General features: G+C 35.5%; 1 protein-coding gene across 2 annotated transcripts in view; it reads right to left on the bottom strand.

The window, feature by feature from the left end:
• The window catches only part of LOC122526520, a 309,605-nt gene that overhangs the window by 280,346 nt on the left and 11,905 nt on the right, over positions 1 to 17,354 (bottom strand). For both annotated transcript variants that reach the window (XM_043649975.1, XM_043649976.1), the window contains exon 2: positions 11,309 to 11,359. In XM_043649975.1, the coding sequence (XP_043505910.1) occupies positions 11,309 to 11,359 (51 nt within the window). The remainder of the gene's footprint in view (positions 1 to 11,308; positions 11,360 to 17,354) is intronic.

The raw sequence follows: 17,354 nt of genomic DNA, 5'->3' as shown, positions 1-17,354 counted from the left end.
AACGTGGATGTTATGATGTAATTTATTTTCACGGAAAAAGAAAATCAATTTTTCAATCAATGAACGTATCAGAATGTACGTACGTACCGTGATTCTCTCATCAAGTGGGAGCAATAAATGTATTAATAATATTTTATTACAAATGGAAGTTACATTACGCACGTGTTTTGTTTCTTTTTTCATTTATTATAACATTTTTCTCATTGTTCTTTCGTTTTCGAAAGAGTAAGATTATTTAAAAAATATAGAGATTGAGATCATTCATTGCGTGGGTAAAAGAAAAAAAAAGATGCTAGGAAAGATAGATAGAAAAGAAAATAAAACGTGAAAGAACGTAACAACGTACAACGTAAACAAACCGAGAGATCGTTCCTACGCGTTACGTGAAATAATACATATAAGACTGTGTTACGATTCTATGTACGACTTTCAAAGGACATATCGACTCTCGTAAACTTTGACTTTCATAGCATTCGAAAATTTAGTATGTATTCGGCAGCGTAAACGAAAGGTAATACGTAGAGAGAGACGCGACAATTTATTTAATTATTTAATTAAATTCGGTTTCACGACGAATTAATAAATCGGACGTGTGTGTGTTTTTTTTTCATTTCGATTCCGGTCGTATATTTTTGAGAATTATCTTTCGAAGATAAAAAAGAAAAAGAAGAAACGAAAAAATAGAGACGAGAGAGAGAGAGAAAGAGAAAAAGATCAGAGATCGTTTTATCTTATCTTTCATCGAACGGTGTATCCCAACGTTATGTGCGAAAACTGTCGCATGCATTGTAGGAGAAGGGAGAGTACTTGATTTATGAAGTGCAGGGTGTATTGGGAAATTGGAATGTATGGGTTTAACAGTGTACGAACTTGAAATGGTTGATCGTGAGATCGTAATCCGTGAATTCTCTCGTTGGTGTACTCGTCGCGTGTGTCACGAAAGATTACCGATAATGAAACTCTATATTTAACATTTAAAAAGAGTACAATTTTTATTACCATCAAAGTAGTCTAACATATAATTAATACCGACTGTTATAAGGATAATAATAGAAAAAAAAAAAAAAAACAAAAAAAGAACAATTTTTACGATTTTGTTAATCGTGTAATATAGTATGACGTGATAATTAGAGATATTATTCTCATTGCTTGATAATAAAATTGAACTCGGACGTGATTAAATGAATTAATTTGTTAGATAGGAGTTAAAAGAAGAGTGATGGGAAATGGGGGAAGAAAAAAGTATTCGATATGTTAATATTTTCCGAACGGACGTGATAATTTAGTCGCCGGTAATGTAGTAACGTTTTAATATAATGATTCATCTTCTTTGCATTAATAATCTTATGGTGATGATAAGATGGGGGGGTTGGGATTATGATTATATAAGGTAAAAGTTGATTTCTCTCGACGATTTATATATTCGTATATAAATTTATATATTTTTCATAATTATTTACCTTGGAAAATATTTTCAAAGTTTAAACGGTCGTACTTCAACCACGCGAATTAAGTTAAATGAATTAATTACGATTGATTCGGAAAAATATAAATAAAGAAGATAAACTCGATTGAAAAAAGGGGAAGGAAAAAAAAGAAAAAAAAAGAAAGGGAGAGAGAGAGAGAGAGAGAAAATGGGACATCTATTTAGCTAGCTAGCTTTATATTTTAAAAAGCATTCGGTAAAAGTTCATAGCCGGTGGAAGTGCATATTCTTTGAAAACGGTTTTTCAAGTTGCTGCGCCACTGAACGAAAGGGAATCGACGTAAAATGCTATTTCTTCAAGAAGGAAAAGCTCTCCCTGCCGTTGCCGAGAGAAAACGGAGTTTTCGGTTGTGTTTTCCTGCTTGCTGGAGTGGGAAGAGAGTGAGAAGAAGAAAAAGAAAACGAAAAATAAGAAGAAGAAGAAGAAGAAGAAAAATAAGAGGAAGGAAGGAAGGGGGAAAAGGAGCGAGGATGAAAAAGAGAAGGAAAGGTAGGTATAGAATGAGAGGACTAAAGGGTGGGAAAAGAGAAAAAGGGTGAAAAAGTAGGAGCATGAGAAGTTCGTATCGAACTTTCAGCAAAGTAACACTCAGCTTCGGATGAATGAATCGCATTTCCGAGCCGTTTCTCGTGTCTCCTCGTCGTAGTCGTAGCTGCAGTTTCGCAAAGCGATGCGCGAGTAATACGATACTAATGTCCCGTTTCAGGATCACACGATGCCAAAAAATTCCGATCGATTTATCGTATAAACTTCTTCGATTAAGTGTACCATCTAGCGCATAGTATTGGTTTATGAAACAACAATAAAAAAACAAACAAACAAGAAAAACGAACGAAGCTTTTAATAGACGAACGATACGAAAAATAATCGACATTTGATACAATTATCTCGATTATAATTATTTATTATTATATTATTTAATATTAATTCATTATTTTTATTTCGATGTATAATAGACATAAGTTTAATTTGTACGATTATTATTAAATATATCATATCGTTTCGTATTTTATACTCATCGAACGTGGAATAATTATTAATTAATATCTATTTAGATATATATATTACTTCTTACGATGAATTTTCATAAACTTTAATCGTCAAAGAACAAGTTATCCAATAATTAGCTACGATCAAATTAATCTTTTCTATTTAATACGAAGCATGATACTAAGCGATATTATATTAATAAATTTGATAAGCTTTTTTGTTCTACGATTATATTATTAAAAAGAGATTTTTATCCTTAGGTTCATCTTCTTTTTTTTCTTTTTTTTTTTTTTTTCTTATTGTAAATTAAATTTTAATTTGATGAAGTGGTACGCGCTAATGTTAAGAGTAATCGTAGGTCTTGAGACGTTTAACCTTTTCATACTAATTGCAAAGATCGGTCACACATCTTGAACATTCATCTTTCCCTCCCCCACACCCCCACCCCCCTCCTTTAAACGTTCTTGAGTTTAATAGCGCGTGGAAGGATACAAATTTCCCACGGTGATTTATTACACGTAATGTCAACCATGAACGGTGCGTGAAACGCACGGTTAGTGGTAAGAGAGAGAGAGAGAGAGAGAGAGAGAGAAAGAAGAGGACAGAAGTTAGAATCTACGGGTTTTAGTTGGTATTCTCTCTACGTTTCACCATATCTCTTTTCATCATTTTCTTTCCATTTCTCTTTCCTTTTTTTCTCTACATTGTCCGAACGAAAATGCAATGATACGTATAAAATATAAATGCTTTTTAGCTAGCGTGAAAAAAAAAATACATATACGGGTATAAATATGTGTGTGCACTATGTCTTCATGAAAAGTGTTTGATGCTTTTAACATCGAATGAATTACGAGCACCGAGAAGTTATAGATCGAAACATGGGGTGACATGGTTATACTCGCAAAAATCCCTTTTTTTTTTCTCTTTCCCTCTTTCTCTCATTTAATGAGGAACAGATTAATTGCCCGTTAATTAAGAATTGAATGAAGAAAACGTTAATATTTCAAATTAGAGTATATAAATTATTCGTATCTAACTAAATCGTATATAATATAACGGGGATAAATATTTCACTCGGAGAATAATCCGATTTCAAAAGCTGATTAAAATATTATACTTATAAGAAAATCTTTATTGATCGTGGCGTGTTTGTTTAAAAGGGGAATGTTCTCTTTTATTTTCTTATTTTTATTTATGTGTTTTTCGTTTAATGCATTTTTTGTAAAGACGAAAATCATACGCCGGTACGAGCCCAACGAGAAATGTTGCCAATTTAAATTCGTTTTTATTTTCGAAATTATATTCGGCTACTATTCTCGGAAAAAAATAAACGAAGTGTGTTATATCCGTGCATATCTTTTTAAGTTGCGGTTTATTGTACAAAAAAAAAAGCTATTGTCGTTTCGACGTTTTATCGCGCGTATTACCTACGGCTCTATTAATTATAATTTTTCACGAATAATACAATTTAAAGAATAACAAAACAAATAACATTGGCATACTTTTAACGTGAATACAAGGATCGGTGTACTATTCGCGTGCATTCGCGTTTGTTATTTTCACGAAATTTGTATGGCAAAATAATTCAATTCATCGGTGTAACGCATGATTATTGGAAAAACGATATTATTACACGACACGAAATATATCACGAATGATGTTTAACCTTTTTAAACACATTCGTTTTGATATCTCGAAATCCTTGAAAGACTGTGATTGGTGTTGGGTAACAATGATGGTGGTGGGTGATATTCTGCGAGGATGGTAGCAGCATATAACAAATGTTATGCATTATCGAAAATCCAAAAGGGGCAAAGAATATGTAACGTTTCATCCGACAGCTTTGGGATTTCGCGTAACGCACCCTTATCGTACACCCTTTATACTCTCACGCTTCACATACGAGTTTTACCTTTATAACGCATGAACTCTCTATCCACCTTTCTCATTTCGTCATTCACGGGGTAAGTCAACCGCACTGTGGTAAAACCACGGAAAAGGAACTTTTATAAACCCTTTTGTTCTAAAAGGGAACTCGATAAATCTACATAGAGTTTGTATTCGTAAAAATATCGACTATGTCAATTAAATTACTAAATCGATAAAATATTATCTTCTGTCGTGTTGTTTTATCGCGAATTTTATTATTATATTATTCAGAGACGGGAGTTAATAAATTGTTCCTGGCATCCATGAAATTTGTTCTTTGCCTGAAAGATAAAGTAATAGAAAAAAAGAAAAAAAAAGAAAAATAAAATAATAAAGAAAATAGATACTTCAATAAATAGTCTAATTTAATTAAATATTACGTAAAACTAACAACTATTTATATTATCGATAGCTCAATTTTCCGATCTTATCGGATAAACTTTTACTTTATGAATACACATTCTCACGATTTCAAATCTACCGGATATAATTTATGAGAAGAATGTTGAGAGATGCACGTAGATAAAACGCTGAAAACGTAACGGGAGGGTGTGCATATATATTTATTTATAAGAAATCTATAAATATTCGTACACGGAAGGTATCCACCTTCTGCATAAACTTATAGATCCCACATTCAAGAAATATTTAAGAGAGAGAGAGAGAGAGAGATTGTAATCGAATAAACCGAACTACTTGCCGTGCCACTGAACACGCACGGATACTCGTAATTTTATATGTTTCTATTTATATATGTATGCGGGTAGTAAATAAATACATAGATACACACATACATAGATCTATAAGTACGAGTAGGAACTAGTCAGTGGATACATAATTTGAAGCATCAAATGAGTACTCATCTACTTCTCGCTCTCTGCTAGAGGCTACGGAGTGAGGATAAGGGGCAAGAGGAAGGATGAAGGTGGTGGTTACGTGTTTCTAACTATTTGCATATCTATGAGTAGAGAAGGTATATATGCGTGTGTTGTAGAGGAAGATCGTGAGAGGAAAAGGAGATCAAGAGAAGAGGATGAGGGGGTGAAAGGTCGTTCGAGAAAGAGAGAAAGAGAGAGAGAAAGAGAGAGAGAAAGAGAGAGAGAAATAGAGAGAGAGAGAGAAAGTCAAAGCCGAGAACGACGATGGCAACGACTAGAACGTTATAGTATCACCGTAGTAAACAGTACCAAGGGGTTGCTTGGTTATTTGTAATTGTAATTAGCGGCAGACCAATTCATTACGTCACGAAGAAATACAGAGACATTCGCAAGTGCTGTGTAACAGTGGCAGCAATGCTTTCCACCGAAATACCGTGCACACTTGGCCATTTATCTATCCGGTAGTCGTATATTTTTGGCTAAGTAAACAATGAACGAATTTATTCGAGGAAAAAGTTTGATAGCCCTTCTTCGGCGTTTACCTACATTCTCCAGACATCTTCGATTGGACGGACGGACGGACGGACGAACCGGCAGACGGGTGGACAGATTCAGGTTGATAAAGTAAAACTCTTTTTCCTTTGCTTACCTCATTTATCTTCGCTTCGTAATGCACATTGTCTTCTCTCTCTCTCTCTCTCTTTTTCTTTCTCTCTCTCACTCGTAGAGATATTATTTTCTATTGGCTCGATAGTACTAAAAAACTTTCGAGAACGAAGAAAGCTCTTTACCTACTTTTTGAAGGAGTAGTTAGCTTTCACGCTGAACTCCCTTTACTCGTTACAATTACAACATCTTTCCGCATGGGGAACGCTTTATCGTTAATAAAGCCACTTTCTTCTTCTTCTTCTTCTTCTCTCTCTATTTTTTTTCTACACGAGATCGAGATAGCATTCATGGAAAGAGAGAGAGGAAGAAGAAGTAATGAGATTTTTAAAATACCCATTCGTAGACTATATTTACCCCGGATAGAATCATAATCTCGTTGGAGTACTCGGTCGAAGGATTTGGAGCGTTCTAATACGGCGATCGAGTGAAAAAGGTAATAGCATGCAGGTGGGAAAAGGGAACCTCCCATTCCTCGAACGCGAAAAGAACGGAACAATGCAACCATGGAGACTTCACTTTACGACGGTGAACCACTAGCTTGAACCATACGAACTGGAAGGGAAACACGTTTCTCCCGTGTTGAAATTCGCGCAACTTGTTACGGGAACCATGTGCCCTTTCTCTCGCTTGCATCCGAGAACTTTCTAAATCTACTCCCTTTATTATCCTTTATTTTATTCTATTTCTCTCGTTGTATTTTTCTTTTAATTATTTTTGTTATTTTATTAAACAAGATAATTTGAAATCAGAAAATCTTCAACGTAACAAAAGTCTTGGACAAAACTAAACGTAGAAATGTACTTTTCGTGTAAAATGGATTAAGGATAAATTTAGTTAGAAATGTGCTTGGACGAACCGAGTCGTGACGAATACGAATATATAAATGTATGTGTGCGCGTGTGTATATGTATAGATGTGTCTTTTCTATGTTCTTCTATGCATACACATATACATTACATTGAGCGTGTTTTACATTGAGCGAGATACAGCACTTCTCATTCCCCCGTAATACATTAACGTTTTAAAAGGTGAGAAAATGGAAGAAGATTCTATCCTAGCACCTGGGTTACGTTTAATTTATCATTTTATTTTCTTAAGTCGTTTCTCACGGTTATAGAACGTTCGTGATGATGCATACGTTCAACCATAGTAGATCTTAAATCGTTGTCCCGTTGGTTACCAAAATACGTTAATCTTAGTTCAAACGATTCATTTTTAAATTATATATTTAAATGTACGCGTTTATATACATAGATAGCTTTAATATTCAATTTCATTTAATTAAGAAGAGAAAGAAAATATCATTCCCCGTTTCTTTTCTTCGCAAATATTACCAATGTTTTATACTTTTATAATACGAAAAGATAACAGGAAGAAAGATAAAGTCAAAAGTTCGCGGCGCGTAGAAGAAACTTTCGTGTTTCTCGTAGAACTTTTCGAGCTACTATTCTCACGGTTCCCAACAACTTAGGACGACTTTTTATCTTTCCTCTTTATCTTTTTCTTTCTTTTTTTTCTTTTTCTTTTTTTTTTTTTTTTTTTTTTTCTTTCAATGAGCAATGCGGTAGCGTAGCGAAAATTTCACGTTTTTCGGAGAAGGTATCACGTAATTCTCGTCCGGAATTTTCTTAATATCTTTGCGCAAAAAAAAAAAAAGATAAAAAAGAAAAAAGAGGAACAGAGTTCGCGTCCCAGAGACAAATAATACGATTTAGAATTGTCAGTTTGAAGATTATTAATCTTGAATATGATGTATCGTTTTGATTGGAAAAGTTTCTCTATCACGGTAAAGCCCCTGTTCGCAAACTTGTTACCATTCGTTCGTTCGGTTTACCGATTCGGTAGCTCTGTCTGTTCGTTGGGGACGTAACGAATAAGCGTTTGGGCACCACCATGAGATTTAATGGCGCGGAACTCCGAGATCGGCAGCGAACGCTAACTTTGAATCGCGGCTTTTCGAACTTTCGCGGTTCAGGATTGATCGCTGTCCTTTTTCTCTTTCGATAAATTATTACGGTTACGGTGAGAATAGGCAAACAAGACCTGACCGACCGAATCGAGTTTTGATTTACGAATATAATGAATATTAATAACGGTATTAAGTATTTTAATCGTCACACACACACACATACATACATTTTTCAATGAATATACATATATATAATAATTAATGGAAATGATCGATTTAACGAACAGTTTTCAAATTGAATTAATGGAGATTGAAGTAAATCTCGGAAGCATTGAAATGTTTCAACGCATTGTTCCATCTCCCTCTCTCTCTCTTTCTCTCTCCCTGTTGTTCATTTGTGCCGAAGCTTTCACGAAAGCACGTTTAATTCTCATGGAGAATCGAATGTTTCAACCTCAAGGGCACGATCTTATCCGGATAACTAGTTAAATTAGACTGCGCTGTCTAAGGCCACGTTGGTGTTGCAATTCCTGGACGATGCAGTTGTACAACGGCGTGCAATTGGTGTTGTAAACTTTAACAAACACGACATATATACGGGCCGCTGAGATTTTAGAGCTCCGACAACGTTTTAACACCCAACTTTAACGTCTTTGTCTTTTTCTCTCTTTATCTCTTTAAAACATTTTACCGTAATTGCGTGTATTTTTCTACGATTAAAAGACGAAAAAATAAAATTCAAGTTAATAAACGTAACGATCTATTCAATTTTAAGATAATATTTTTGATCAATCTTTGTCGATAAAAAAGAACATCTCGTCTAACTAAAGTCAATATTTAATAACGTACTTTTATAATACTTCAACGGCATCGTTAATTAAGCTTCTGTAGTTCTTATCGGTTGATTATTATCTATCGATCGATAGTTTATTTAATCTAGGAAAATATTATATCAAGGGGTGCTTTTTCATTTTCTACTCTATTACTTTATCTTTTTTCTATCTCTCTCTCTCTCTCTCTCTCTATCTCTATCTCCCTCTCTTTCTACATCTCTACATTTCTTTTCTATGCTACGAATTTTTATATTAATCCTTACTAAAGGTTTACGTTTGCTTTTGACATGTTAAAATAGAAAAGAAGGAGGGTGGGGGGAGGAGGAGGAGGAGGAAGGAAAGCAAAATCAGAGAGATCAAACGTGTTGAGATTTTTCGTTGCAAAAAGAAATGCGGAAAGAAAATGAGAGAGGGTGGGGGGGAGGTATAGAAAAAATCATGTCCTGTTCAGGAAAGAAATAGTAAAAAAGCAGAAGAAGAAAAAGAAGAAGAAGAAGAAGAAAAAGAAGAAGAAGATACGGATACCATCGTCCTTTTAAAAAGCTCTTTTCCACGAAGAGGATAGCTTTTCCAACGTGTCACAGCGAGAAGTAATCTCACGAAATTGCTTCGCACGATTTTAGGTCGTCCCGAAGTAGCTGCCATCTCGATTGCTCGCTCTCTCGTTCTACTTCCGGCCTTCGGCCCTTCGAATTTCATTTGCCTCCGAGAGAAACTACCGGAGAGAGTTCGTCAGAGGATAAAGGGAATGAATGACGTAACTGTGAATATTCTACTACGTGTATACAAATTCCAATGGTATTGCCTTACGTCGAAACGTCTTAGAAATCTCATTAACGTTCAAACATTTAGTTTCATAGTTTCTATTTTCACGAGATTATCTCTGCGTACGCGTACGGGGGAAAAGTTTGTCGTGTTATTTCAATTTGATGCGTAGATATATCATGGAAAACTTTGACGTACGTGTATACGTTGCATACGTGATTTTCCGATGATTTTTTGAAAATTATACGACATACACGTAGCCGAGGTTCGGTAATGATCGGGCACGGTTGTTGCTCCGGTTAGGAGAAGTACGGGGAAAGGAATTTTCTTTTTTTTTTATTCCTCTTTTTTTTTGTCTCCGTCTTTCCACTCCTCTTCTCCTCCTCCTCTTCCTGCCATTCTTCCACTCACCCGTTTCTCTCACACTTTTGGTAATTTTTCCCACGGCAAGGGATACATTCCATACAGTTCCTCTTTTTGTTTCTCTCCTCCTATTCTCTGTCTATTTCGTGAAAAAAAAAAAAGTAGGCCCAGTGGGGATTAAACTCGAGTCTGAGCTTTCACGTAACAGGCAACGCGGGTTACATTGCAACACGCGAGTATGTCATTTAGTAGCTTTGTTCGTAGCAAGCACGTTTTCTGTACAATACGCCTCGCTCTCTCCCCAACCCATCCCACCCCAACCCACCCCCCGTCGACTGTGATGCACTCGGATAAATTTTGCGTAACGTCGTGACGCGTTAAATTTATGATCCGCTCGCTTCGATGATCGATTTCTACGGAATGACGATCGAAAAAAAATCCATCGCGATTCGAGTCGTCTCGTTTTTGATTTTTTTTTTCTTTTTATTTTCCTAATTAACTCGTACGAAACAACACACACACACACACAGGGTTACCGGTTATTTATTACGCGCTAATTGTCTGCACTGTAAATCGATAAAGCCTCGCCGAATAATATGTGAAAACGAGAGGGTTGCCAAAAAAAAAAGAAAACGCCAAAGTTGCAGTATTATTTATCACGAGTAACGAAGAAGAAAAAAAAAAGAAGAAAAAATTTCTCGCGAAAAAAAATACACACACACACACAACTCTGGCAGTAGTTTAAGCGATCTTATAATCCTAATTTTTGCGTTGTTATTTATCTGGGGGGGGGGAAAAAAAAAGAAAAAAAAGAAAGAAAAACCGTGGACGTTTTCGAGGTCGTTAACGAATCAAGGTTGGCGCTCGTTGTCGGCCGTTGCGTTCGTTTTCGTTTTTTATCCGGAATCGCGAAAAGGGGTAGGTTTGTTTGTATTCCTAAAAATAGTTTTATAATCCTAACGGGACGAGATTTGCAGTAGGAGCAATGAGTGCTGCTACCTATTACGCGCTCGAAAAATTTCACAATCGCACGCTCGTAAAGTCGAGGACCATAAAAATATAGGTCTACTTCGTCGAGTACACGCTCGGGTAGTCGCATACAAATGGCAATATTATCGGAGCAGAAGACAAAAATCAGGCTAAAAGGGGATGGATGATGTAGGGCGAGTCGGTGGTACGAGGGTTGAAAGGTTTCCACGTCGTCGTTTACGTCCACAGCCTGTGCGAGTAAGAAAAAAAGTAAACGACTTTTGAAGAACCCAACGTGCTTGGGGGTCCACCACGTTCGATCGAAAGTCTTAATGATCTTGCGCGAACTATTATGGTTAATGACGTTCTTCCGTGTTGTTTTGGGACCCACCCCCTATTTGAATTTGCTTTTTGTTGTAACAACTATCCAACGACAGCACGTACCACGATGATACAAGAAACGTAATAGTTCGTAAGGATAAAGATGATAAAAAAGGAATAATGTTTACTACTTACCCGTGCTTTCGGTGTCTGTTTTAGTCCGATCGCTGGTTGGCTCCTATTACTCTGTAACAACAACAAAAGAAAATGGTATGTTTCACTAGAAAATAATTAATAGAGATTTCAAAGAGAGATAATAGGATTGTATTGTGTGTTTGTAGCGGAGCTTAATGAAAAGCTCTTAGGTACGTGTATGTGTGTTTGTGTATAGATGTACATTACCATTCTACCTATCTGGTTAACGGGATTATAGACCGAGTGAACATTGAAATGGTAAGGTAGAGAGAAACTAAACTACTAATCGCCATTTTGTTGTAGAATGTTGCTTTGTTTTTAATCTCCGAATGCGCAGGGATGATTAAATATCGCACTTATGAAAGGCAGACAGAGATAGAATGAAATTCTAAAGGGAAATGGACGTTTGATCTCGTAATCTTCCGTGAATTCAATTTCGACAGTCAATGATGGATACTTTGAATCCTTTTCTGATGGAATATATAAATCTCTTGGAAAGACAGTGAACGTCAGTGTCACTTTGCTTCGTTTCAGTTTGAATCGTCGTTCGTACGAACGATAAAACGATAAATTTACTCGATGCCATTGAATCATTCACTATCGTAACGGGCTGTTATCATTCTTGCGGGTGTATAAATTTTAATTACTCTCTATCGGTTTCTGCTTCAATCGTACGAACGAAAATGGAAAAAACTATAGATAACAAAAAGTCGGGAATCGAAATAAAGAAGAAATGAAATAAATAGTTTGAGAGAAATTATGATTACTTTGGGGGGGGGAGGAGTGGAAAAAACTTTTCATACAAACTTTTTTACTTTCCTCTTTTTCTTTTCTTTCATTCTTTCATTCGACTACGTTCATAACAACAAAACGAAAGTAAGAATTGGCCCACAAATATATAATTAAATATATATTATAATATATTTATTTAATATTAATTTAATATTATTAAATATTACTATTAAATAAATTTTATTGAATTATTATTAAATTATTAATAAATATTTATTTAATATATTTAATTTAATAATATTTTAATTTTAATATATATTTTAGCCGTGTGGTCTCTCTATCGGGTGTCATTAATTAAACGATAATCGTGTAAAATATATTTAGATTCATGAACGATAAGCAGATATTGAAAATGAAGATGTCATAATTAACGATATATGGGAATAAGTAGGGATTTTGATTTTAGTATTATGGAAATGGATTCTCGTTGGCGCGGTATTTCTGGGTCAGGGAAAATAAACGAGCTAGATAAATTGAGAAGCGGAGAAGCTGGCCAAGCGAGTTGTGTCGAGCAAAATGCAATAAGAGAGATGGTGAGAGGGTGGTGGCAAAGGGGGTAAGGTTTAAGAGGGAGAGAAGTAGACAGACAGAGAGGGAGAGTTCGAGAGAAATGCTTAGGAGTGATAATTAAGCGGTTTATCTCAATTAATTCCGAATAATTGCGTCTAGCAATTAGTACCAATTACTGAGATTGTGTCACGCACAAACGTGAACAGTGCTTCTCCAATAGGATTCCACATCCCTGAACTAGTTAGTTATCTTTGTCTTTGTCTATGTCTTTGTCTTTGTCGTTGTCGTTGTCTTTGTCATTGTCATTATAATCTTTTTCATGACCAATGTATATCATCTGGTTATGCTAGTCGAATCGTATTTCGTGCCAAGTAAACTAGAGTTTCGATTTCGAGATGGAAATATACCGGAAAATGTTACGATTTGGAAAATTTATTGGGTCGAGTATATATTCTATAGAAATGTACGTGTAAAATACATGTATACGTGTTACTCTCATCGATCAAAATGTCACGAACTACGTTTTCATATACCTGTTTACGTAATACTCATTTATTATTTACATATCGATTAATTAAAGTCATATTTACTTTTGTTATATGTTACACGTTCTTTTATAAAGTAAGTAATGAAAACATGAATGAGGAAGGACACTGGTCAAAGAGTTATTTTATATGTTATATATATATATATTTTTTTTTCTTTTTTTCGTCTTTTCCTACCTTTTTTATTTCACAATGTAATTTCTAGTTTACTCTGAAAATTTGCTTATGGAACCACACGTAACTGGGTGACATGCACGACCATCGATGAGAAAATATTTTTCGTCGAAAGTCAAAAACCAAATAGTGACGTGGTCACTTCGAAATATTGGTTTCATATATTTCCCATCGTTTTTTGTTGTTGTGTTGTTTATCAACGTGTTGCTCCGTAGGCAAAAAGTAAACGATATTTCTACGATAATTTGGTTATCATTCGTACACTGATTCGTGATAATTATTATCAATAATAAAAATCTTGTTTTTTTTTCTTTCATTTCATATGGATCAATATATTCGTTAATAATATATGCAAATATCTTACATATTTAAATAAATTGTTCGTGATTCGGACAATAACGATATTGATATTCATATTAATCAGATGCTTTAAATATTTGACAAATCCTATTGAAAAATACTATATGTAGTTAGTGATAGTCGTTGATATAACCGAATTACATACGTACATATGTATATGTGTCAGTTCGATTATTAGCCAAGCATATATTTACTTGTATTGAGCTGCGCTATCGAGTGTTTCGTTGATCGATTATTAATAACAGGAATTAAAATGATCGGGGCAACGTCACTGATATCTGCAGTTAATTGCAAATTAATTATATAACCGCGATTCGATGAGAATTGTCGATCCTAACTGTACTGCAAGTTAAGTTTTGCAATCTAATAATTATATAAGAGATCGTTTGTCGATGGATATAATTATTATATCACGTTATCATATATCATTATACTATATCATGTTAATAACAAATAATAATAATAATGTTTCTCACGTTAAAATATAATTCATTTGATCTAAGATAAAATGATTTGTTTTTATGTGGATTAGTTTCTTAACTTAATTTACATTCGAAGAATACTAATTTCGAATATTCGAAAAATTCATTTACCAATGGTATACCCGAATCCACGACTAAATAGAGAAAATAAGGTTAAGAAACGCGCTAATACGAATAGGAATGGGAAGGAAAGGATGCGTTTCGGAAATAGGAGGCAACGGTAGTCGTTATCGTTAAAGGAAGAAATCGACCACGTAATTCAAACGGTCGTTATGGTAAATGTCAGTTAAGGCGAGGCGGATACCCGTAAACTCGATAAAAGTTAATGTTAACTAGAACGTTGGCAGGGGTAGGTGCAGAGGGGGAGGGGGGGGTCATGATCGTATTCAAACGAAGGATTCGGGAACCGTTTGTGACGATAAACGTAATTTCGTAAAAGAAATAAGAAAATGGGGAAAAAAAGGGTCGAGTGGTTTTACTTAAATTCGAGGAACGCCTTTAGGAATCTATTTCAAACCAACATCGTGGACTCTCGCGGAACAATTTTGAGCATTAACAGGGATGTCCTCGCACGATCTAGATGCAAATTGGAACGACCCACTCTGAACGTCGAGTCGATCTCAGAGCACCGTACCCTCGTTACCGATCGCTAATTAATTTTCCCGGACGTTTCGAGATATAATTTCTCTCTCTCTCTTTCTCTCTTTCTCGTTTTATCCCGGAACGAGTTGGCTTATCGCGAGGATAAGGGTTGGAAATTTTCCTTTTTATTTTTTGTTTCTATTTCTTTTTTATTTATTTTCATTTCCTTTTTTTTCTTCTTATTCAGACACATACCTACCTACCCACCCACCGGTGGAGTCCCTTGGAAGGCCAATAATTTTCGTAAGACTTAACGGAAACTTCCCTTATAGGCAAAAGTTTAATTGAACTTTGGCGTTTTCCTGTTTCGATGCTTGGCCGTGCTTCCTTCCTTCCTTCCTTGCTTCCTTCCTTGCCTGCTTGCTTGCTTGCTTGCTTGCTTGCTCGCGAGCTAGCTCTAACGTTCTCTCTTTGCTCATTACAAAATTTGGTCTTAAGACTCGTCCGGGTTGTTTAATCCCTTGCCACCGATTGTAATTACTTCAAGTTTTCCATTGAGTTATACTACTAGCAAGCGCTAGGGCAAGGATAATATTGTAAAGCAACGCGGCACCCTTATTTCACAAACATAATTGTAAATGCAATCGTATTCTACTACTACTACTACTACTACTACTATTTCTTCTTCTTCTTCTTTTTCTTTCCGTCTTTCCGTCCATCTACCTATCCGTCTTTTTCTCATTCCTTCTTACACCTGCTTTCTCATTCCCATTCTTCTTTTGTGTCCATCTTTCCTCTCGACTCCTTTTTACTTTCTCGACGTTTAAACGCCAAGATCCGGTGCAGTCTGCATGCATGCATGCATGCCTGCCTGCTTGATAGTTCGTTCTTTCGGAAAAAAAAAGTTGCAAAAAGCAAGTCGACCGCTACGTTGTACTTATTCTACAGGAGAGAACACAACAAAAATTGCTATAGAATTCCTTTTCTTCGGGTCTCCGGTTGGAGGAGGGGGGGGAGAGGAAGGTGGAAGAAGACCAGGTTAACAAAGGAGTAGTACCATGCCCGACGTCAATTTTTTCGTCCCCTTTCGTCCGACTTTCTTTCTGACTTCGAAAGTTTTAATCGACCGAAAAATTGTGTTTCCCTTTTTTTTGTTTTTGAAAATGGAGAAAGAGAGAGGAAATAATTTGTGATTTTTTTTTTCGTTTTTTATTTTGTTTCGAAGAAACGTTTACTCGTCGTTAAACGTAATGTACGAATTAACGAAACGGTTAACGCTACGTTTCGTTAATCGATTACGCGGTCAAAGTTTTATCGATTGACCCGAAATTTCTTCTCCAAATTTTATTCCGAAATAAATAAAAAGATGCTCTTTTTCCTCGCGCAGGATCGTGACCAGGAAAAGAGAAAACGATCGGGTGTTCTTTTTTTTTTTTTTTTTTTAAAGATCGGCGGCACGACAATTAATTCGGCATTGTGCCAAAGACGAAAAAAAGGTTGAGCGGAGGGGTGGGGTGGGGGGGAGGAGGAAAATAAAACTCGTATTGAAAACAAATCAATCCGTCGGAACGAAACGTGCCACGAGAACTGCACGAGATTGGGAACACGCCATTGAAAATCCAGTAACGACTACTAGGTCACGTACGTATAAAGGAAATGAGAATTCCACTTCACATAGGGAACTCGATCGTCTTCGATGTCTCGATTCCTCGAATTACGATATACTTAAAAACAAGTATAACACGATTTATATCGTTGACAATCTTGTTTTCTCAACATTTTTCCATAATGCATCTCGTTTATTTTATTTATTTCAATTAGAGAAAATATATTGATATTTAAATTCAATGATATTTATTTTTCAAATAAACATTAAATGTGTTCTGCACGAATTTATCGAGTAAGATTTGAATAATGCAGTGTGCCCTCTTAATGCAATTTGAGTTCATCAAACTGTACTATCAATCAATGCGGTAACCAATAATAATCTCAACTTCCAATAACACAACTTTTGCGACAACACAAAAGTTTCCCGAGAACCCAAGGGAATTGTTCGAAAATAATAAATTGCCGTTTGACCGACATTACACGTTCTAGTCAGCTGTTTTCCTCGTACACTTTTAAGTATTCGTGTCGAAAGACCCTACCAACACAGTTCAACATCCAGACGCCTATCGTTTACCCAATCGACGTCACAGATTGTCCTACAGTTCAAATCTATCTTGGACACGTGTAAAAAAATCAACCATGAACACTGTCGTGGTGTGTACGAGCAGCAACTACCACCAAGTATCATAAAAGATGCAACATGGTGTTTTTTTTATTACATGAATGATACCGGGCATTGTACTCGTGAAGGATAGTGCCATTTTCATCGATCTTTCTCAAGGTTCTTCCGATACAATGAACATGTATCTTCCATTATATTCTTTATTCCCTATTTTAATAAATCTTATTCATATTTCAATTCATAGGTGTATGCAATATTTCGGCTCGTAGAAAAAGTTTCGTTAAAAATAAAGCTTTACGTTGGATAGAAAAAAAAAAAGTCGATGTTTAATTTGGACGAGAGGTTTTAGAAGCGTGAAAGACAGAGACGTT

The sequence above is a fragment of the Polistes fuscatus genome, unplaced genomic scaffold (genome assembly GCF_010416935.1).
Source record: "Polistes fuscatus isolate 324 unplaced genomic scaffold, CU_Pfus_HIC Scaffold11, whole genome shotgun sequence".
Lineage (NCBI taxonomy): Eukaryota > Metazoa > Arthropoda > Insecta > Hymenoptera > Vespidae > Polistes > Polistes fuscatus.
The sequence above is the reverse complement of the archived record's forward strand: the minus strand, read 5'-3'. Positions and strand labels throughout refer to the sequence as shown.